The following is a 22481-nucleotide window of genomic DNA, read 5'->3' as shown; positions in this document are numbered from 1 at the left end:
GACTCATAATGACCTTGCAACCCAGCACTACAGAACTCAAGAGCAAAACCATCTTATCCCTTTGCAGAGAAAGCATTATTAGGTCTTTAAAAAGCAAAGACTCTGTCTCAGTTGGAGCCATTGGTTTAAAGTCCCAAGTGAGAACCCTTAAGTTAGGATTATGCTTCCTGGTGATTTCACAAAAATGTCCTCTTGATCTGCTGCCGCAACAGCAGAGGATGATGATTCAGACCCTAGAGGTTTGCAGCAGTGATTCACCCGTTAGGAATTCCTGTAAGACGTGAGGCATGTCGCAAGTACAAGCTGTAATGAGAAGAATCAGGCACTAAAACTAGCATTTGCTCTTCACGCTAACTACAGCCATGTCTTACACACCATGAAACTGGTGGAGTCGGCAGAGATGCTACAGAGTGAGTGAATAAGAAGGAATTCCTTTCCAGAGTAATGCTTACTCAGTGAACAGTCTTGTTTGTCTCTTTGTTTGTTTCCTGAGACAGGGTTTCTGTGTATCCTTAGCTATCCTGGGCTCGGTTTGTAGACCAGGCTGGCCTCAACTCACACAGATCCACATGCCTCTGCCTCCCTGAGTGCTGGGATTACCGGTGTGTACCCACTGTGATGGATGTGTCTCATAGCCTTGATTGTCAGGAAGATTCTTTTAAAAATTTTTTAGTACATCTCATAAGTGCTAGTAACTCCAGTTCCAAGGAATCAGATGCCCTCTTCAGGCCTCTTCTGGCACCAAGTACAGACATGGTACGCATACATGCAGACGCATGTAAACCAAATATAATGTTAAAATATTTCTTAAGAAAGAAGCCTAGTCTCAATAAATCAAGAACATAGGCTAGATAAGGCATTTTTATAAATCATGAAAATGGTCTCAAATTTTACTTTTAGTGCCTGGGATGTAGCTCAGTGGTAGACACTTGCCTAATACACACAAGGTTCCACGTCCAATCCACACAAACTAAAGACTTGTCCTTCTGTCCACTGTGATGCCTTAGTGTCAACTTGATTGAATCAAAAAGGGTCTCTGGGCGTGCCTGTTGGGAGTGGCCTTGATGGTGTCCACTGCTACAGGAAGAACTTCCTTAAATGAGGTAGAGATAGAAAGGGGTAGAAATAGTCCCTGGATTGGGTCCTGAACAGAATCAATAAGGAAAGGGCAAAGGCAACAAGCTTTCATTCCTTGGTTGCTGCTTCTTGACCACAGGTGACGTGAGCCACTGCTCCAAGCACCTGACAGTGGGACTCCCATAGTAATGGATTGTGACCTGGAACTGTGAGCTAAATAAAAGCTTCCCCTTTGACTCGCTTTTGCCAAAGTTTGTTTTAAGCACAGTGACAGGAAAGCAAACGGAGAGAAAATGGAACAAAGAAATGTGCTTGTTATTGTAATAAAAGTGTGCAGTTCTTCAGTCACTGGAACTGTTTTATGGCTGTAATGTAGAAAAATGTGATACGTTGGTGCAGAAAAGCCTAGAAGGCAGGAAGAAGAGCATAACGGTCATTCCGGTGGGAGTTTAGATGGCAGTACTGCTAAGAGAAACATGGATGGTGGAGGCCTGGCTCGCAAGGTTTAAGAGAGGACCAGGACTCTATCAGTGGTCAGAATAGAAGCCATTTATGTGATTTTTGGCTGAGAATTTGACTTTATTTTGCATGTGCCCTGAGAACGTGGGTGAATTTGAATTTAAGGACAATGGAATAATTTGTTCCATAGCAGTTTCAGGTTGGTATTAAGAAAGAAGCTGTACTTGTCTAAGAGATCAGCATAACTAAAGAGACACCCCTCCTGCACTGCACTGGGACAATAAGGAAGATGAGTTGGGGGTGAAATCACACCCCCGGAGGCTCTCTCTTCTGAGGAGAAATAAAGCCTAAGCTGAAGGGCCTCCTTGATTCTCAAAACCAACTGCCTAAGAAAAGGGTTTCCCAGAATCAGCACAGAAGAAGATTCAGCTGCTGTCCAAGGGGGAGCCAACCTCCAGTTCCAGCTGGCAGCAGACTTAGCAAAACCATCCATATGGTACTGGCTCAGGAGCATGAAAAACACATGATTTGGGGGCTCATGGAGTCTTACATCACAGCTTCAAAGAGCAACTGAGGCAAGACAATGTATAGGAAGGTCAGAGTCTGTGCAAGCAGGACGGGGGGGGGGGGTGGAATTGTTAAAGACAAAGTCTCCATGTAGCCTGGTTCCCCTGTAATTCACAGAGTGGCCCAGGCTGCCCTTGAATTCCCAGGGATTTTTCTTCCCCCTGATTCTGCCTCCTGGGTACAGGGATTAAAGTTTTTAGCCACCACACCTGGCTGTACTATTCCTTATTTATGAGGAGAAACACTTTTGTTTAGTCTTGGCTGGTTGGTTGGTTGGTTGGTCGGTCAATCATTTCAATTTCTAAACAACTTTATTCTTCAGTTTGTGCTTCCATTCGGTTTCCCTATAGCCATATGGAAAACCAAACTCTTACGCTTTGGGAGAGGATCTCCTCTACAGTCTGTCTCCTTAAGGGCTACGGGTTTTTAACTAAACCCCAGGAGCCACTGACTTAACAAAAAGGACGCAATGAGCACTGTGGAAGTAACAGTCTACAACCTGCTCACTGCACTTCAAGACAATGATTCTGAACAAGCAACTTGCTTGCTTAATTTTAACATTATATAGGTAGCATATGTGTGTGTACATGCCGGCTCTTTCAGCAATTTGCATGTATTTATTGACTTATTCCCAACAATCCTATTCAGGATTTATTCATAATAAATATTCACTGAATCTACCTTTGTCCATTCTGGAGATTTGAAACCACTGTAGATATTTCAGAGGGGCATTTAATATGAGGACTTGGTTGCAAAAAAAAAAAAAAAGGCATGCAAAGTCTAAAAGAATAAGGGGAAAATGGTGTTTTCAGAGCTGCTTCTTTAGATTTGGAAGAGAGAAACGGGGGGGGGGGAGGAGAACTAAACCTGGAATGGACAAGGATAAACTTCTGTTGCTGCCACTCAGCAGGGATCTGGGGGCTCCTACCCAAGCTGCTTAATTTTATATAATAGCAAAAAGAAAAAAGTTTCAGGTCCAGCATCTAGTTGGATGTCAAGTAGCTATTACCATAACTAGGAGTCAAATCCCATCTTCTAATCCTTGGATTCCTGCTCTTTTCTTCGCCATGACTCTTCTATTTTCCACAGTTTTGATCACTTTGTTAATCAGACATAGTATTGTGTGTTTTCCACAGTCTTTGCAATGCAATATTTAATTTAGAAGATAGATTACTCCATATGAGCTGATCTGTCTAACCACTTCTCACACTATAATCTGTCATATATTTGATTTTGATTATCAGAGAAAATGGGCTACAGATTCCATAATTAATTGAATGGGGGGGTGAATGAACTTTACAACAGCTCTCTAGCCCTGATAATGCTAGACTAATTGGTGACTCATAAACAATTTTAATGTAGCTCTGTGTATACATTCAAATTTTTATTTTTGTTTTTCCCTGAAACATCTTATCTATGCTCTGGAATTTAAATGTAGGTATGCAAAAGAGAAACAAACAGTAAATTCCCCAGGACTCTTCACACTTTACCACAAAGCAGATAGAAGAGAAAAAAAGTCACCGAAAACAGGAACACTTCACAAGACACTCAATAATTTGCTTACTAGGGATGTGGCTCTGTGGTGAAAGACTTGCCTAACATACACAAAACTGTGGGTCCAACCCCTAACACTGCAAAAACAAAAATAGTTATTTCCTGCACTTGGGAGGTAGAGGAAAGAGGATTTGGAATTCACAGTTATCCTTGGCTACATAGTAAGTTTGAGGCCAACCTGGGATACATGAAATATTATCTCAAAGCAAAACAAAACAAAACGAAAATTTAACTACTTACTGATTTTTTTTTTTTTTTTGGTGAATTTCACACCACGCGCCCCAGTCCTGCTCATCTCCCTGTCCCCTCATATCTGCCCTTCACCCTTGCAACCTTTCTCAAAAAATACACATACACACACACACACACACACACACACAAACAAACAAACAACTAAAGCATAGAAACATCTCATTGTGGAAGCTGTAGAATGTCCCACTGTGTCCCACAGTATAGCCCTCTGTCTGCACATCTTCACTTGCAAATGCTCATTGCAATGAGTTGTTGGTCTGGTTCAAGGCCTCTGGCTTCTGAGCCAACCATCAGTATTGGGTCCTCATCAGGACCACTCACGGTTATCCTGATGTTGCCCTGTGTCATGTAGGTCCTGCTAATTTGGATCATTTCATTCATCCCAACCATTTGCAGATGATATAGATTTGGGGATAGACCAACTCAGAACCATGGATTTGGGTCTGGGTGATAGCTGAGCTAGTCAGTGTGCCTGTTCTCTCTTAGCTGAACTACCAGGGAGAGCTCTCTCGCACCCACACCTCCAGAGCCAGCTCTACTTTGCTGTCCAGTCAAGGCACAGGGCTCACTTTCCCAAGTGCTGCAGCCTTTGAGGGGCTGGGCCAGCTCTCCTGCTCTTGCCCTCAGGGCTGGCTCACCTGTGCCTCCTCAACCAGGGCTAGCTCTGCTGTGCCATCCACATGAGGGGCAGGGCCTGCTCTTTCAAGTACTGTAACTCGTGAGGGCCCCGGACACTGACACGGACCCTGCCACTGTATTGCCGCTGACCCAGCAATACAGCAGCACTTGAGCTAGGACCTCAACGTGGTACCAGGTGTCAGAGCTGGCTACTCACAACAGCCTGATCCTCTCCACCCTCCAGGCTCCAGTTCCATCTCTCTTCACAATGCTCAAGCTGCACCTCCTCTCTCTCCCATCTGTCCACCACATACTTGCACATTGTGGTGGCTTCCACTGCAGGCTGGCTAGGTGGCTGGAAGGCCCCTGGGAGATATCCACCATTTGCACTGCATGGCGTGGGGAGGGCAAACAGGTATCTTGCCCCGAGGGCAGGCAAGTCAGCGGGTGGTATGGTGGTCTGCAGATCTCTGTCTGTCTTCTCGGTGTGCTGCATGGTGATAGGTGAAGCTCTGTGTGTCTGTGACACACCTGTGCTGTGGGACAGACAAATCTTTCCCCACCCACACCAAATGACATAGCAGAACACAGGTCTCTGTTGGTATAATGTTTTTTTTTAATGTATACACCTTATCCTTGTTCATTTAAATACTGATTTCTTCCCCCACCCCACCCTCAACTCTCTGGCTTCAATACGGATATTGCATTGTGATACTCATTGTAAGCGTCCTGTCTCAATTCTTGTGTAAACAGGACAAAATGAAGCAACTGGACACAGTGTTGAGCAGGGAGGATCCAGAGGACAGGAAAGAGAGGAGGAGCCAGAGGTCAGGAAAAGAGTGGGAGGAGAAGGGGCGAGTGGAGAGCTAGGAGAGCAGAGCTGGAGGAGAGATCTTGGAGGACTTGGAGCATGAACCAGACCTAAGATTTCACAAAAAGCAAGTATAATGTGGGAAATCTAAATGTTAGGAAACGGAGGGCTTGGAGGAGGAAGTAAATATTGCCCAGCACTGTGTTCTAGGTTAACTAAAAACCCAGTCTCTGTGTGTTGATTTGGTTATACAGCTGTTTAAGATTAACAGCAAGCTTTACCAGAAGATAAACCAATAGTAAATATTAATAACCTCTTACAACAGGTCTCCGTCTGTCTTCCTCCTCCGGTGCAACACTGCCTGGATTTGATTTGATCTAATCTGATTTGATTTTTGTGTGTCCTAGGCATAGAGCAACTTTGGCCACCAAGCCAGGCCTCAACCTAAGATGAACAAAGGACTTCCATCTGCTCTGCTTAAACAGAGCGTAGTATTATGCACTTAAAATTCCAGCTACTTATTGAGGGTTCGTGGCCAGCCTGGGACACAAAGTAAGATCCATACTGATAGTGATTAACAGTAATAATAATAAAGTCATACTTTTCTTAGTGATCTAAAAGCACAGCTGGAAGCTCTCAAACTGTTCTCAAACTGTACAGTCTTTTTTAAAGATTTGTTTATCCTTGGCTTACATGTATGTTCGTTTTGCCCAAATGTGTTGATGTATGTCACGTGCGTGCAGTGCCATTGGAGGCCAGAAAATGATGACAGATTCCATGAGACAGTAGTTACAGAAGGTTGTGAGCCACCATGTGGGTGCTGGGAACTGAACCTGGGTCCTCTACAAAAGCAGTCTGTGCTCTTAACTGCTAAGCCATCTCTCCAACCCCTGTTGCACATTCTTTAGAAAGACATAAATCAATAAAGCTGCCTCCACTCCAGAAACAATTTTAAGGAGTCATATTTATTAACTCTTGATATTATGTTCAGAAATCATTGTCAGGCAAACATTTGTGCTTTAGCAACAAAGCTGTTACAAGGTACTGCAGGAGGGAATATAAAGAAACTCGGGTTCTGGTGGGACTGAGACAGATAAATTGTTACTTTACAGCATTTTTGTAGTGTCCACTGTCTGTCAGTGTCTACCCATCCTTTAAACTTAGCTCCAGGCCTACCTCTTCAGCGTATCAGCTTATTGTTTGTTCCAGGGACAACAAAGTGTATTGTGCAGCTCTAGCAGCCCCTACTACACTACAGTTAAGTGATGTCTCAGAGCTTTGGCATCTCCCACAATGAAGGTGAGGGTATCAGAGCAGAGCCAGAGAACATGGTCATGGTCATAAAGCAATAGCTTCCTCTTGTTTGTCGGTGGGTTTAGCTATGCAGCCCATACTGGCATTCAACTCACAACCTCCCCTACATCAGCCTCCCAAACAATATGATTATGGGTTTGTCCACTATCCCTGGCTAGATCTCCTTATTTATAAGTTTTTTAAAAAAAGATACTCTCATCACTGTTGGTAGAAGTAAAAAACTAATGGCACTCTGGTGGAAATTTTCATATCTTTCAAAAATTATGAGGCTAAAGAGATGGCTCGGCACTGAACAACACTTGCTGATCTTGCAAAAGACCTGGATTTGGTTTCCAGCACCAACATGTAACTTCAGATCTAGGGGAACCAACATCCTCCCAGAGAAACAGGCACAAATATGGTATGCACATACATATGTAAGCAAAACACTTGTACACATAACTAAAAAATAAATCACTCTTTAAATGTATGCACACACAATTTTGGATTTAGCTTTCCCAATTCTAGGAGCCTGGGGGTTTTAGGAAGTTTTTGTTTTGTTTTGTTTTGTTTTTGTTTTCAGAAACATTTGCATAGTCCGGTATGGTGATGCATGCAAATGATCCTAGCTAGCTCTTGGGAGGCTGACTTTGGAGGGTCAGGAGTTCAAAATCATCCTCAGTTCCACACAGAGGGGGAGGAGAGATAGAGAAAGAGGGAAAGAGGTGTTTAAGAATGCTTCTTGTTTATAACATTATAAAATTTGATCAAAGTGGAACATCCTTCCAGGCATGGCACATGCCTTTAATCCCAGTACTCCAGAGGTAAAGGCAGGAATTTCTCTGTGAATTTAAGGCCAGCCCTGTCTACATATCAAGGTCCAGCCAACTGGGGCTACATGGTAAAACCCTGTCTCAAAAAGCCGAACCGAACAGAAAGCAGTTGGTTGCTTCCATAACATTCACACCACCATTACGTTGACGGGCATGTCTTGCCACAATGGTCATCATTGCCGTTCACAGCGTCCACAGCTGGGTAAAAACTGTTGATGACCTTCCCCTCACCCTCCAACATTCTAGTGCTATCAAAGCTAACCATCAGGGAGGAAGTTTACTGACAAGTATCAGTAGCCAGTGTGGTGTCATCAAGGAGAGGATCTTTTCATGAGATATTGATGAGCAACCGAGAGCAAGAACAATAATTTATACACGCCTGGCACTGCAAATATACCCAAGAACCCATAGTTGGGAAGCACACAGCTTCTGGGGTTGGACCTATTATTTTGTAAATAGAAACAGTATCAAACTTCACCCTAAATTCTTATCTGCCTGTAGACTAGTACAACCTTGTCCTCCTCAGAGAGGATTCTTTGTGCACTATATGGAGGTTAGTGCAGAAACCCACAGTGGATAAAGTGCAGAGAATAAGTGACTGTGGAGGCCTCAGCCACATATCAAACTCCCAAAACAAGGCTCAGAGACTGTCTCAGAAGACAGGACAGAAAGATGGTAGGGGCCAGAGGCATGGGAGGGCAAGACCAAAACAGGTCAGACAGGGCGGCTGCACTCACGAACTCACAGCAGCTGCATGAACAAGACCTGAAGAAGAGCAAGCCAGTCAACATGGAATGGGAAAGAGTTCACAAGTCCTCATCCCCCACTAAGAAGTTATAGACAGTTACGGGACAGTTGATGGGGAGTCAGTTTTTTTAAAGAGTATCGATCCTGGTCGGTTAATCACACTGCAGTGGATGACTTCACACTCAAAACTACAGAGACAGCACAAACTGGAGTTTATGGGTTATTAAGATTTTTTTTTTTTAAGTACATGAAGTTAGGAGGGGATAGGGAGCGGGGAGAGGATGTCATCAAAACACATCATATAAAATTCTCAAAGACTTAATAAAACGGTAAAATAAGTAAATAAGCTGTATATTCATCAATAGGGGAGTAAATAGATAACATAGAGCAATTTTTAAAGATTTTAATTTTATGTATATAAGAATTTTGCCTGTATATGTCTATGCACCAGGTGCATGCAGTACCGACCAGCACCAGAAGGAGGCATCAGATCCCCTGGAATAGGCGTTACAGAGCATTGTGGACACTAGGAATTAAACCCAGGTCCTTTTCGAGAGCAGCCAGAGCTCTTAGCCGCTGGGCTATCTTTACAGGGCCTGGAACAGTTTTTAAAGTAAGATTTATCCTAGTATGAAAAAATAAGCAAGAGGAGTTGAATTCGTAAACATGTATTAGTCACTTATCCCTTGCTGGATTATCCACACTAACCACGGCAATTTACAAAAGAAGAGTGTATTTTAGGCTCATGGTTCTAGAGGGTTGGAATCCACGGAAAACTGGAGACAGCAGGCAGCAAGTGGCAGGAGCAGCAGCTGTGAGCTCACTTCCCTAACCACCAACAGGGAGCAGAGAAAGTTACTCATTTGTCTTTTTGAAGCTTCAAAGCCCACCCCATCATCCCCCCACCCCCGTCCCCAATGACCTACTTCCTACATCAAGGCCACACCTCCTAAGTCCTCCCCAAACAACCTTTAGGTGGAGACCAAGTATTCAAATACCCGGGACTTAAGGGAGACCACGACAACATGCAAGAAGCTCGAGAAATGACTGACCAGGCAGGAGCACTTACTCAAGAACCATGAGGACCAGCGTTTGAAGCCCAGCTCCCACATGAAAAGCTGGGCAGAGCCTTACACCTGCCTGCTGCAGGATATTTGATCCCATTGTGAACCCCAAAACTGTGAACTGTAAAACACTGTTTCTTGTTTAGTGGGTTTGAGCCCTAACACCCACCTTTACTCCAAGAACTTTCTGTTTATTGTAAACAGGTGATTACGGTGCAGCTCACCCAGCCCTAGCACACACCTTTAATCCACGAGCTTTCTGTACACGGGATCTAATAAAGTTAACCCTAGGTCGAGAGGCAGAGCAAGAAGCCAGCTTACAGGGAGTAAGTAGGAGGGACTGTGAGTTGAGGGATGGTAAAGACGGCGCAGAGAAGAAAGGGCTTTTAGATCAAGCTCTGGCTTTAGCTTAGGCTTCAGCTCCTCAGCTCCCTGGCTTTTGGGCTTTGAGCTAGCAAGCCGTTGGTCTTGGGTTTTTTTTTGGTCTTTTCCTCCTGCGCTGTCAGCTGAGCTAGTGAGCATTTCGGGTTTTTTCCCTGCGGACCAGAGCTGAGAAGGAAGGTCAGCTGGGTGCTCTCTCTGCCTCTCTCAGCTGGCAGGTTTTCACCCCAGCACCCGGCTCCAGAGTCTTTATTGGTAAAACAGAACGGCTGGCATTTTCACTCATCTATAACAACACTTGTCTGCTCGCCTCTCCCTAGAAGGTCAGGGGAGAATAGAATTCTGGGGCCTGCTAGATGCCCAGCCTAGCTTCGGGTTCAGTGACAGACCCTGACTGAAAAAGAATGAGCAGAGAGTGATAAGGCCAGACACCAGACACCCAACATTTTCCTCCAGTCTTTCCAAGCACACCCACAGGCACACAGAGCACACAGATGTGTACACACAGCTACACAGAGACACATGTGTACACACAGCGGCACACACATATGCACACTCACTCAAACGCACCCCCACACAGATACAAATTTAAAGGAAAGAATGTGAAATGGAAGCACATGCTTGTGCTGTATATAAATGCTGTTTGTCATATTTGTAGTCACAAGAAGATGGATCAGTGGCACTGGGGAGTTAAGAGCACATGCTGCTCTTGCAGAGGACCTGAGTTCAGTTCCCAACAACTACATCCATCAGTTCACAACTATCTGCAACTCCTATTCATTGAGGATCTGGCGCCCTCTTATGGCCTCCTTGGGCACGTGCACTCACAAGCACAAATTCACACAGACACCCACAAATACACATCATTAAAATTAAGGTACGTCGATAGGAGGTGGTGGCACACACCTTTGATCCCAGCACTCAGGAGGCAGAGGCAGAGGAGGATCTCTGAGTTCAAGGCCAGCCTGGTCTACAGAATGAGTTCTAGGACAGCCAGGGCTACACAGAGAAACCCTGTCCCAAAAAACAAAACAAAACAAAACAAATATATATATATATATATATATATATATATATATATATTGAAATAAATCTAGGAGCTGGGAAGATGCCTTGAGCCAGGTTCACTTCCCAGCACTCACACAATGGCTCACAACTGTCTCTAACATGTGCATGCAGACAAAACAATGGAACACGTAAAATAAAATTTAAAGTTAAAAAGGTTAAATAAAAATAAATCCTTTTTTAAAAGTAGGATTCAGAAACTTTAGTTTTACTTTAATCTTTCTAATTTAATATCTGACCATGATAATGAATTGTCTCTACAATATGTATTTTATGTGAATATATAGGAACATGTATGAACATCCGCATGATGTGATTCTTTTTTTTTTCTGAAAACTTCATTATCCAGTGTTTCCAAATTGTTGAGGCCTCCTTTAACTTTTTGAATAACTATAGCCCCTCTGTTGATTTTTAGCTTAGCTGTTGCTCCTCTACGCTTTTAGTCTCAATTTTTATCTTAAGGTAAAATTAAGTTCCAGTTTCAGGCTCTGCCTTCCTAACATAAGAATGGCCTTCAGCTTACAATTTCAATGCTTGCTGCTTAAAACAGAATAATGGCAAAGATGATAAATAGATGTTCTGCCTGAGTTAATGCTGAATGTATGTTCCGCTTGAATTAAACTGCAATACCCTGCTATGTTCCCTTCTTACAGGAATGCCAGGGAACTGGAAAGTCCCCAAGCCCCCCAAGAGAGGGAACTGGAAAGTCCCCAAGTCCCCCTGCCCTATATCCCAGACAGTCAGCTTAAAGTTTAGCTTAAAATAAAAAAAAATAAAACTTTCATCTTTTACCTTTTATATTTTAGTATTATCTCAATTTATATCTTCATACCATCTTGAGTAGGTAAAAATAAGAATAAAACACTTAATGCGTATTATTCAACTCTGGCTTTAAAAAAAAAAGATATTCTGTCTCAGGTTGGAGAGATGGCTCAGTGGTTAAGAGCACTGGCTGCTCTTCCAGAGGTCATGAGTTCAATTCCCAACAACCACATGGTGCCTCACAACCAGCTATAGTGAGATCTGGTGTCCTCTCCTGACATACAGGTGTACATGCAGACAGAACATTGTATAAATAATAAATAAATCTTTTTCTTCACTTTATTTTTTAAATTTATTTTTTTATTAATGACAGTTTATTCCCTTTGTATCTCAACTGTAGCCCCCTCCCTCAACCCCTCCCAATCCCACCCTCCCTCCCTCTTCTTCACTCATGCCCCTCCCCCAGCCCACTGATAGCGGAGGTCCTTCTCCTCCTCTTCCATCTGATCCCAGTCTATCAAGTCTCATCAGGGGTGGCTGCGTGATCTTCCTCTGTGGCCTGGTAAGACTGCACCCTCCTCAAAGGGAGGTGATCAAGGAGCAGGCCAGAGTTCATGTCAGAGACAGTCCCTGTTCCCATAACTAGGGGAACCCACTTGGACACTGAGCTGCCATGGGCTACATCTGTGCAGGGGTTCTAGGTTAGGTTCTTGGTTGGAGTATCAGTCCCAGAAAAGATCCCTTGTGCCCAGATTTTTTTTTCTCCCCTTGTGGAGCTCCTGTCCCATCCAAGAGGAATGGATACAGAAATTGTGGTACAATGGAATACTACTCAGCAATTAAAAACAAGGAAATCATGAAATTTGCAGGCAAATGGTGGGATGTAGAAAAGATCATCCTGAGTGAGGTATCCCAGAAGCAGAAAGACACACATGGTATATACTCACTTATAAGTGGATATTAGTTATATAATATAGGATAATCATACTAAACCCTATACACCTAAAGAAGCTAATCAAGAAGGAGGACCCTGGGTAAGATGATTAATCCTCATTCAGAAAGGCAAATGGTACAGATATCGGAAGAGAAAAAAAACAGGAACAGGACAGGAGCCTACCACAGAGGGCCTCTGAAAGACTCTACCCAACAGGGTATCAAAGCAGATGTGGAGACTCATAGCCAAACTTTGGGCAGAGTACAGGGAATCTTATGAACAAATAAATCTTTCAAAAAGTTTTTTAAAAGGTATTCTGTCTCAGACACCCCAAACTATTTGATTACAAAGAAAGGAGGTAAAGTCGTTTTTTTAATGAGTTGGTCAGTGGGACTAGAGCTTTGTCACAGACAAAGACGCCTTTTTTTTTTTTTTTGTATGTATGTATATACGGAAAAGAATGAGAGCGAGAAGTCTCTGTCTGTCTGTCTGTCTGTCTGAGTAGGGACCTCACTCTGTAGCTCCTCCTGCCTGGAACTTGTGATCCTCCTGCCTCGGCATCCCAAGTGCCTGTTTTACAGATGTGGGCCACCTGCTTGGTTGACGGGAAATAAATCTTCGTCATCATGGAGCCCTCTAATCATCCAAGGCCTTGCTGACCTCTCGTATCCCTCTTACTCTCTCCCAGAGGAGCAAATCCACACCCACTGCATGTTATCATGTTTCTATTTATATGCAAAGTATGTTTTGTATTGCAGGTGTGTGTGTGTGTGTGTGTGTAAATACGAAGAGATTAGACCATAGCTTAACTCATTCTGATTTGGGCACAGCAGAGTTTACCCACATATCAGACATAAAAAAGATACTGTTTGAGATTAAGTAAATGTATTACAGCATTCCTCCTCATTCCCCCCACCCCAACTCAGCTATGCTTTGTGTGTGTGTGTGTGTGTGTGTGTGTGTGTTAAATGTATGTATCCTGATCATAGCCACCTCCCATTGCACACACACACCCCAACACACACACTTCCCCCCAGCCCGTCCTGGAGATTAAATACAGGGAGGGCATGGGACACAGGAGGGGAGTGCTCACCACTGATACACATCCCCAGATCTTTTATAATTTTTTTATTTTGAGACAAGGTCTCAAAAATCACTCTGGAGGCTGGAGAGATGGCTCAGTAGTCAAGAGTTCCGTTCCCAGAGCCTGCTGGTGGCTGACCACCATCTGTAACTCCGATTCCAGGGGATCCCCTGCCTTCTTCTGGCCTCCCTGGGTACCAGGCCAGCATGTGGGGCTGGGGGGATGGCTCAGAGCTTAAGAACAGTTTTGTTCTTTGCCGAGTACCCTCAGTTCCCAGCACCCACGTCGGGTTCCAGTTCCAAGGGATCTAACATCACCTTCTGGCCTCTGGGAGCCCCCAGATTCATGTGGCACACACCTACATAAAAAAATGAAATGAAATTAACTTGAAGCAAAACAAAACAAACACCTCACTCTCTAGCGCAGGCATCCTGCCTCCCCATCCTAGTCGCTTCGATGGCAGGTCCCTGCAGAAAATATCTGCATTCTACCTACCCTCCCTTCTCTGCCCTTCTGCTTTCCTTATCTAAGCCAGCTACGTTTAAGTGACTCACAGAGAAGCCCTTCCTGTGCAGTAAGATAGCAGTCCAGAGCCGAGTTCCTCTTAACCCCGGGAGAAGGAAAGCGCTCCGCAGCTTGTCCAGTGTACCTCGCTACTTCATGCCAGCTAAGTGTGGGGACCAGATAGGATTTGTTGGTGCCACGGAGATCATCCTGGAGCCTTCTGCTTCCATCTCAGTGTGTTTGGTAAGAAAACAGAGATGAACCTGATAGTTTGTGCTTGGTTGAGCCTGCTCTACTGTTGATGTGCAATGGTTTCTTGTGCATTATCTTCTATTTTCTTCTATTTTCCCTCTTAAATGTTTATTTTTTTTTTTAGAGAGTCTTACCATGTAGCCATGGCTGGTCTGGAACTCACCACGTAGACCAGGCTAACCTTTGCCTCCTGGGTGCTGAGATTAAAGGTGTGCACAATCGTACCTGGCTCTTTCCCTAACTTTTATTTCTCCTGTCTTATCCCCATGTCTGTTTTTCTTTTACACTAAATAGTATACATTCTATTTGTCTTTGCTCTTAATATTTTCATTCTGAAAATAATAAATATTTATGTCATTTATTCCCTTTCATAAAATGACTGTTTCTTCCAACTTCTGATTCTGTTTTTTTTTCCCCATTAGTTTGGTTTCTCCAATTATTGATCACATGTACACACATTTATTTGTATGTGTATATACACATATGTGGATTCTTGTTCTGTCCCTCTATCTAAATTCCCCTTCAATTCTTTGAGCCATTCCTCATCACAGCTTGTTTTATCATCCCATAATTATTACTTGATTTGGGTATCTACTTTTTGCTCATTGTAGATAAATTTTAGTTTCAGGATTTATGTATCTTTTTAAGTACTTCTGGCCAACTCAATAACGAAACCTCTAAAAAAAAATGGTAACTACTCATCTTAAACATAGAGGTATTTCTTTGTTCAGAACTTGGGGAAGCGTGAAGTGTGATCTTGCTCTGGTGACTCTGAAGGCCTGACTTGCATTCACTTTCAAGGCAAGTAACTTGTGATATTTAAACTATAACTCACGGCACAGAGCTCAGTTTCTCTCATGTTGAAATGTTGTTCTCTTTCGGCTTCTGTTATTTTAAGTTGCACTGTCCACTTTGTTGTCAGGACCACAGTTTCTCAGTTATGTGGCCCTTGCAGTGAAAGGTGGTTATTAGATGAGGGGCCTGTGACTTTCCCGGCTGTGGTCATGGGAAAGCCACACAGTCTCCAGAATTTCGACACCAAAAATGGCAAAGTGAAGAGAGACTATGTATGTCTGTGTGTTCTTCTGTTCCTAGTAATCTCTGAGTCGCACTTTTCTCTCAATGGCGTGTGCATTACGGCTGGGGTGGGACGACAGATCAGCATTGTTGTCATTCACATTAGGAAATCATAGGACTTTCTCTAAGTTGAGAAAGACAGATATGAAAGAATTGTTTCTCCTTTTTCCATTCTGATGACTTGCTATTTTAACTTCTGCTTACCACGTAAGACCCTGTGGCAAACTTTGTTAAGCTCAGCAGAATCACTTCCAAATGTCTGGGCATACATTAAAAAAAAAAAAGTAAAGTGTTATTATATCCAGTAATAAATATAAATTTGAAAGCAAAACAGAAATTTAGAAAGGACAACATAGGAATTAAGGAAGTCATTTCGGTAAAAGTAGAAATGCTAAGAACTAAAATTTTACAAGTGTCTGAAAATTAAAAAAAAAAAATTAAACAAGCGGGAGATAGAAAGATCTGAAGGGGACAGGAGCTCCGCAAGCAGACCAACAGAACCAGATAAACTGGATCCAGGGTTCTTTGCAGAGACTGATACTCCAACCAAGGACCATGCATGGAGATGACCTAGAACACCTGCTCAAAGGCAGCTCACAGCAGCTCAGTCTCCAAGTGGGTTCCCTGGTAAGGGGAGCAGGTGCTGTCTCTGGCATGAACTCAGTGGCCTGCTCTTTGATCACCTCCCCCTGCTGGGGGATAGGGGGTGGATGTGAAGCCTTGCCAGGCTACAGAAGAAGAGGATGCAGCCAGTCCTGATGAGACCTGATAGATCAGATAGTAGGGGAGGAGGACCTCCCCTATCAGTGGACTAGGAGAGGGGCATAGGGGAAGAAGGAGGGGGGATAGTGGGACTGGGAGGAGATGAGGGAGGGGGCCACAGCCAGGATACAAAGTGAATAAATTGTGTGTGCGTGTGTGTGTATATATATATATATATATATATATATATATATATATATATAAAATTTAAACCTGAAAAGTAAGCATTATATTGGTCATCATGGTACATGCCTTATAATCCCAACATTTGGTAGACTGAGACAGAAGTTCTCCAGTTTGAGGCCAGCCTGGGCTATGTAATCAGACTTCATCCCAGAAAAACCAAAAGGAAAAAAGTGACCATTAATATGCTAAACCCCGTGGAACAGGTATTTATAAGCAGGTCTTGTATTTACAGTCACAGAGCTTAGGGTCACAATAAAAATCATGACATCAGATAAAAACATGCTACCTCATAGAGCATAGCAGGAAAGACTGAACAACACGCATGGCTACACTTTGGATGGACTCCAGAAGACCCTATGCCCTGCCTCACTTACCTCACTTAGGACCAATCAGCTTAACGGTTAGCAGATGATGCTTTGTCTAGCTAGCCAAAAACGTAACATTGCTTCGTACGGTTGGCCAAAATGTGTTCCTGCCCTCCCCGTGTCTTTTGCATTTGGGTCTTTCTATAAGAACCTTGCTGGGAGAACTTGTAGATGTCACAGTTAGGCCCCGAGTCCTTACTGCGGTCCTGATCGATCAGCTTGGAAAAGGCGTCCCAATAAACCGTCCACCCGTATCTAACTGAGACCGGATTCTGAGTGGTTTGTGTAACTATTCTCATGCTAGAACAGGTGACAGCTTAGATCACTATGGAGCCACTTATGAAACATATTTAGGAAGACAGTTGGAAAATAACTGGATAAAACTTGGGATTCCTTAAATTAAATCTTCCTGTGTAACGTGAGGACTTACACTGAACCAGTAAGTTTAGTAAGGATTCGTTGAGTCCTTAGCTGCTATCCTGGGTGGCTTTTTTCTCAATTTGATACAGGGCTAGAGTTATCTGACAAGAGGAACCTCAACTGAAAAAAAAATGGCTTATAGACAAGTCTGTGGGTCACTTTCTTGATTAACTTTGATGTGGGGGAGCCCAGCCCACTGCTGTCTCTGGGTAGGTCCTGGGATGTACAAGAAAACAGGGAGTAAGCCACCAAACAGTGTTCCCTTGTGGCCTTTGCCTCAGTTTCTGCCTCCAGGTCCCTGTCTTGGCTTCCTCGTTGGACTATGACCTGGAATATGTAAGAAATAAACCCTTTCCTCTCCAAGTTGCTTTTTGGTCAGTGTTTTATCACGCAGAGATAGAAAGCAGAGAATAGAACTGTGGTGTTTAAATGCCCTAAAGGTAAAAGCAATCCAAATGTCCATTGTTAGATTACTAATAAGCAAAATGTGCTACACACACATACACACTAAATGAATGAAACTATGCAAAGCTCATCTTCTGTATGCTACGGTCCACGTGCTGAAGTTTTCTAAAGTCCTTTGATCACTCCAGATCAGGGAGCGACCCGGGGAGTTTTCGTTTGTTTACTCACTTAGGCGTCTGTTCAGTTGAGCAGTAGACACTGAGTGAAGTAAGAAGCGGCAGAAATGAGGGACAGAACGTGCCACAGCACAGCTTGGTAATCCTGCCCATCCTGCCAGCACTCAGAAGTCAGAGGCAGGAGGCTGGAGGGTTGAGTCAGTCTGCTCTCCAGTGCAGTCAGCTGGGAGTCAGCCAGCTGGGCAGCCCGGAGACTGTGCCAAAAAAGCCAAGGGGTGAGGCCGTGTCTCAGAAATGAAGTGCAGCCCAGCTGTGCAGGCCCTCCGTTGAATTTCAGCACTGCCAAAAACAAACAAACAACAAAAAACAGGGGAGGTACAAAAAAGGGGAGGGGGGACTTAGGCTGCTGTGGACTTCTAAATGAAGTTACCTTTTAGATACACATTTAAATCAATATTATAGAACAAAATTGTCTGTCAGAGAAGGCTGTTGTGTGTCTACTCTGAGGAAGGAACCAGGCTCTGTGAAGGCCTCTGGCTTTGAGAGGGTACATCACCACGTAAGGACTCCTAAGAGCACATATTTTTACAAAGTTACCGTGAGCTTTAACATTTTCCTCATCTTTTTGCAGGCTGGGCAATGGAGTCTTTCCCTGCTGACACCAATTCAACTGACCTACACTCACCGCCTTTGCTTAAACCCCAAGACATTCTCTCTGCAGTCCTTCTGAGCCTCACGTGTTTATTGGGACTACCGGGCAATGGGCTGGTGCTGTGGGTGGCTGGCCTCAAGATGAAGCGGACCGTGAACACCGTTTGGTATCTCCACCTCACCCTGGCTGATTTCGTCTGCTGCCTTTCCTTGCCCTTCTCCCTGGCTCATGTGTTTCTCCAGGGACACTGGCCCTACGGTTTGTTCCTATGCAAACTCATCCCCTCAGTCATCCTACTCAACATGTTTGCCAGTGTCTTCCTGCTGACTGCCATTAGCCTGGACCGCTGTCTGATGGTGCATAAGCCAATCTGGTGCCAGAACCATCGGAATGTGAGAACAGCCTTCGCCATCTGTGGATGTGTCTGGGTGATGGCCTTTGTGATGTGTGTCCCCGTATTTGTATACCGTGACCTGATTGTTATGGGCAATCATAGCATATGTGGCTATAATGTTGACTCCTCCATGTCATTTGATTATGGGAACTACACGTACGATCTACCGGAAAGCAACCCTACCAACAACCCCACTGCTCAGCTAAGCGGACAGACAGACGACAGGTCAGATCCTTCAGCTACCACTGCCCTCCAGGCACAAACGTTCCAAATTTCTCCCGACGGTTCATTCCCTTTATATTCAGCAAGTCTATCCAGTCAGCAGGCCCATTACAGTGGAAAGCCTCCTAGGGTGCTGAGACCTGCCGCACCCAGCGGGTTTCCCATTGAAGACGGAGAACCCCACACACGTAACGCCAAGGCTTTTCTCTCTGCTCATATAGAGCTTTCCCCTACCAATTCTAGCAGCTATTTCTATCACCCTGAGCTGTCAAATGATTTCCAGGATGATTACTTGGATCAGTTCGCCTATGACCATCATGTGCCAACACCTCTGGTGGCAATGAGCCTCACAAGGCTGGTGGTGGGCTTCCTGGTGCCCTTTTTCATCATGGTAGCTTGTTACAGCCTCATCATCTTCCGAATGCGAAGAGCGAACTTCACCAAGTCTCGGAGTAAAACCGTTCGTGTGGCCCTGGTGGTGGTGACAGTCTTTTTTGTCTGCTGGACTCCGTACCATATTGTGGGAGTCCTGCTTTTGATTGCCGACCCAGAGAGCAGATTGAGGGAAACTGCAATAACCTGGGACCAAGTGTCCATTGCTTTAGCATCTGCCAACAGCTGCTTCAACCCCTTCCTCTACGCCCTCTTGGGGAAAGACTTTCGGAAGAAAGCAAGACAGTCCGTAAAGGGCATTCTGGAGGCAGCCTTCAGCGAAGAGCTCACGCACTCTACCAGCTGCACCCAGGACAAAGCCCCTTCAAAAAGAAACAATATGAGTACAAATGTGTGAGGATGCGGCGCTGGAGCCCGAGGTGGACCTTCTCAGGTGAACCCTGGTAAAAGATGCCGTGTGAGCAGGACACTTTAGACAATCTGGTGGCTCTCGGAGAGAAGTCCCTGACTGTTGACATCAGCATCATTTGGAAACATTAAAGAGGCAAATTTTCAAGCCCCATCCCAGATGGGTTGACTCAGAATCTCTGGCCAGTGGGGACCAGTGTATTACCGGCTCTCTTGCTTGCATTAACGTTAAGTTTTACAGTCATTTCTTTGGCTTAGTCTATTCCTGTGTCTAACTAAGCCATGTGTGATGAACAGCTTCCTTGTCTGTTTTCATCATTACTCTTCTTTCCTTAGCATGGTCTGAATCATCTTCTAGTTTTCACAAAAGGCTGCTTTTATTGTCCTGTGTAAAGAATATTCATTTATCGTACAGCTTTGGGGTGGTGGTAGTGGTTTTAAGTGGGGAAAGGACACAAAAAGAGAAAGCCGATGAAAGCAGGGAGTGATACGTTAGAGGCTAGAACAGAATCTAGTGCCAAATGCCTGCTACTGGAAGCATCCTGGGATAATTCTAGTCTTCCAAATTACCCCTGAATGAGCACAGATACACATAAACACTTTCCTGCTCCTGGGGTGTTTTGGAAGCAGTGGTTTGGAGTGTTCTCTTCTCTGTGTGTTATGCTTGTTCACATCTAGGTCCCATTTCTTTTTGTTTTGTTTGTTTTTGTTTTCCAAGACAGGGTTTTTCTGTGTAGCCCTGGCTGTCCTGGAACTTGTTCTGTAGACCAGGCTGGCATCAAACTCAGAGATTCGCCTGCCTCTGCCTCTTCAGTCCTAGGATTAAAAGCATGCACCACTTCCGATTTCTCTCTCTCTCTTTCTTTCTTTCTTTTTCTTTCTTTCTTTCCTTTCCTTCCTTTCCCTTCTCCCTCCCTCCCTCCATCCCTCCGTCCCTCCCTCCCTCCCTTCCTTCCGTTCTTCCTTATCAACGGTTTTTGAGACAGGGTTTCTCTGCATAGTCTTAGCTGTCCTGGAACTCACTCTGTAGACCAGGCTGGTGTCCAACTTAGAGGTCCACCTGGCCCTGCCTGTCCAGTGCAGGGATTAGGTTGAGCTCCACCAGAGCCAGGCTACAATGTCCTATATATTAATCTCCTGGCTTCCTTCCTTTTGTTTTCCACACAGAGTCTTGCCATCCCCTCTGGGGTTGTGGTATGCATCGAAGTGCCTGGTCCCCCTTCTTACTTTTCCATATGAGACTTGTGCCTCACATAGGATGAAACAGTACTCTAAAGATGCCTTTCCCCTTCACCCCCGAACTTAGTGTCAAATAGGTGGGGAAATAGGATGATGGGTGGAAGCACAATTTTTCAGTTCACTCCAGGATCACAGCACCCTCTGACAGTAATACTAAAAGATTTTAAACATGAGTCTGGATATTTTGCATGCCAAAGGTGTCGGGTGCACTCTCTTTGGGATTTTTTTTTTTTTTTTTTTTTTTTTTACAAATTAATGTTTATCTGGACCATGGCAATATGAAGTGACATATGCACCCAGTTTTAAAGAACCTAATGAATAATGAAATAGTAATGAAACACAAGACGCCTCTTTCTCCAGGGCACAGTAATTCTCATCTCTCCTTCTTACTTCCAAGAGAAACTTCGCAATGATTTTAGCTGTTTCTTCTGATATTTACCATGATGTGCCTAAACCATGTGCTTACACTGCTGTTTCTTATAGATATGATAAAAATGGTTGTTTTGAAAGATTTTATCTACTTTTATATTTTCATCCAACTTCCCAGTGTTTATTAGCAAGTATCATCCATTAATTTGCTCATGACCACCCATTTTTCTTTCACTTTGGTTGTCAGGTTTTGTTTGCTTTTGAGCCAGGTTCTGTGAAGCATCTGGCCTCAAACTCACAGTCTCTTGTCACAGTGCTCAAGATGAGCTCACACACACCCCAGTTGACTACGCAATTTTCTTCTCAATATTGTCCAATAACATATAGCTTTTCTTTTATTTTTACACCGACATATATTAATTATTCATATTAATAAGGGTCACTGTGACTGATCCATACCTGCACACAACAGCACTCACACTTCCACCCCCCCCCCCCCAGACCCTTCCGAATCATTATTCCACTTTCTAGTTTCTCAAGAATCCCTGGCTGGCCTCAACATTGCTTTGCAAACAAAGATGATTTTGAGATTCTGATCCTCCTGCCTCCACCTCCCACGTGCAGTCATGGACCACTATGCCCAATCTTAATGTGATCCTGGGAATCAGAACCAAGGCTTCATGCATGCTAATTAAGCATCCGACCCACTGAGCTACTCCCTGAACCTCCTCAGGTTGACATTCAACCTTTAGTATTCTCACGTGTATACTTTCATGTGTTAAATCACTGAAAAGTCAAGCTTGTTTGTACAAATAGGCTTTTCTAAGATGAATGAGGTGATCTAATAAGACAGAAGCGAATGCATTTTAGTCTTGTGAAACAGTTGTTCAGTTGTTGAGGGAAGGGCTTTAGGCTACATCTCTTTTATAAACTACTGCATGGAAAAATTTCAAATGACTAAAAAATCCTTTTTGTTGCGAGGTAATTCAGGGCATAAAATCGCAGTTCTACCTTCCCAATGTAAGCTGTTTATATATTCCATATGAATAAATGCTTTTGTCCACAAGGCTCAGAAACTCAGAGATCCTTTTAATTCTTTTTTTTTTTTTAAGATTTTATTTATGTGTATGAGCATTTTGCCCGCATGTGTGTCTGT

General features: G+C 43.9%; 1 protein-coding gene across 7 annotated transcripts; it reads left to right on the top strand.

Moving 5' to 3' along the window:
- Window positions 1–5371: 5371 nt before the first annotated feature.
- C3ar1 (complement C3a receptor 1) lies at window positions 5372–22391 on the top strand. 7 transcript variants are annotated; one of them, XM_060384168.1, is made up of 4 exons: window positions 5747–5890; window positions 14037–14248; window positions 14382–14466; window positions 18280–22391. In XM_060384168.1, the coding sequence occupies exons 2-4, from the start codon at window positions 14162–14164 to the stop codon at window positions 19704–19706; spliced, it is 1599 nt and encodes a 532-aa protein (XP_060240151.1). In that variant the 5' UTR covers window positions 5747–5890; window positions 14037–14161; the 3' UTR covers window positions 19707–22391. The 7 variants fall into 7 exon arrangements, with proteins under 7 accessions (XP_060240153.1, XP_060240151.1, XP_060240150.1 ...); XM_060384167.1 differs by having other exon boundaries at window positions 5752–5890; window positions 14033–14248; XM_060384169.1 differs by lacking the exon at window positions 5747–5890 and adding an exon at window positions 14989–15058 and having other exon boundaries at window positions 14195–14248.
- The last annotated feature ends 90 nt before the right edge of the window (window positions 22392–22481 follow it).

This window comes from Meriones unguiculatus, chromosome 5 (assembly GCF_030254825.1).
Source record: "Meriones unguiculatus strain TT.TT164.6M chromosome 5, Bangor_MerUng_6.1, whole genome shotgun sequence".
In the NCBI taxonomy this organism is placed as follows: domain Eukaryota; kingdom Metazoa; phylum Chordata; class Mammalia; order Rodentia; family Muridae; genus Meriones; species Meriones unguiculatus.
This window is presented reverse-complemented; position numbering and strand designations above follow the sequence as displayed.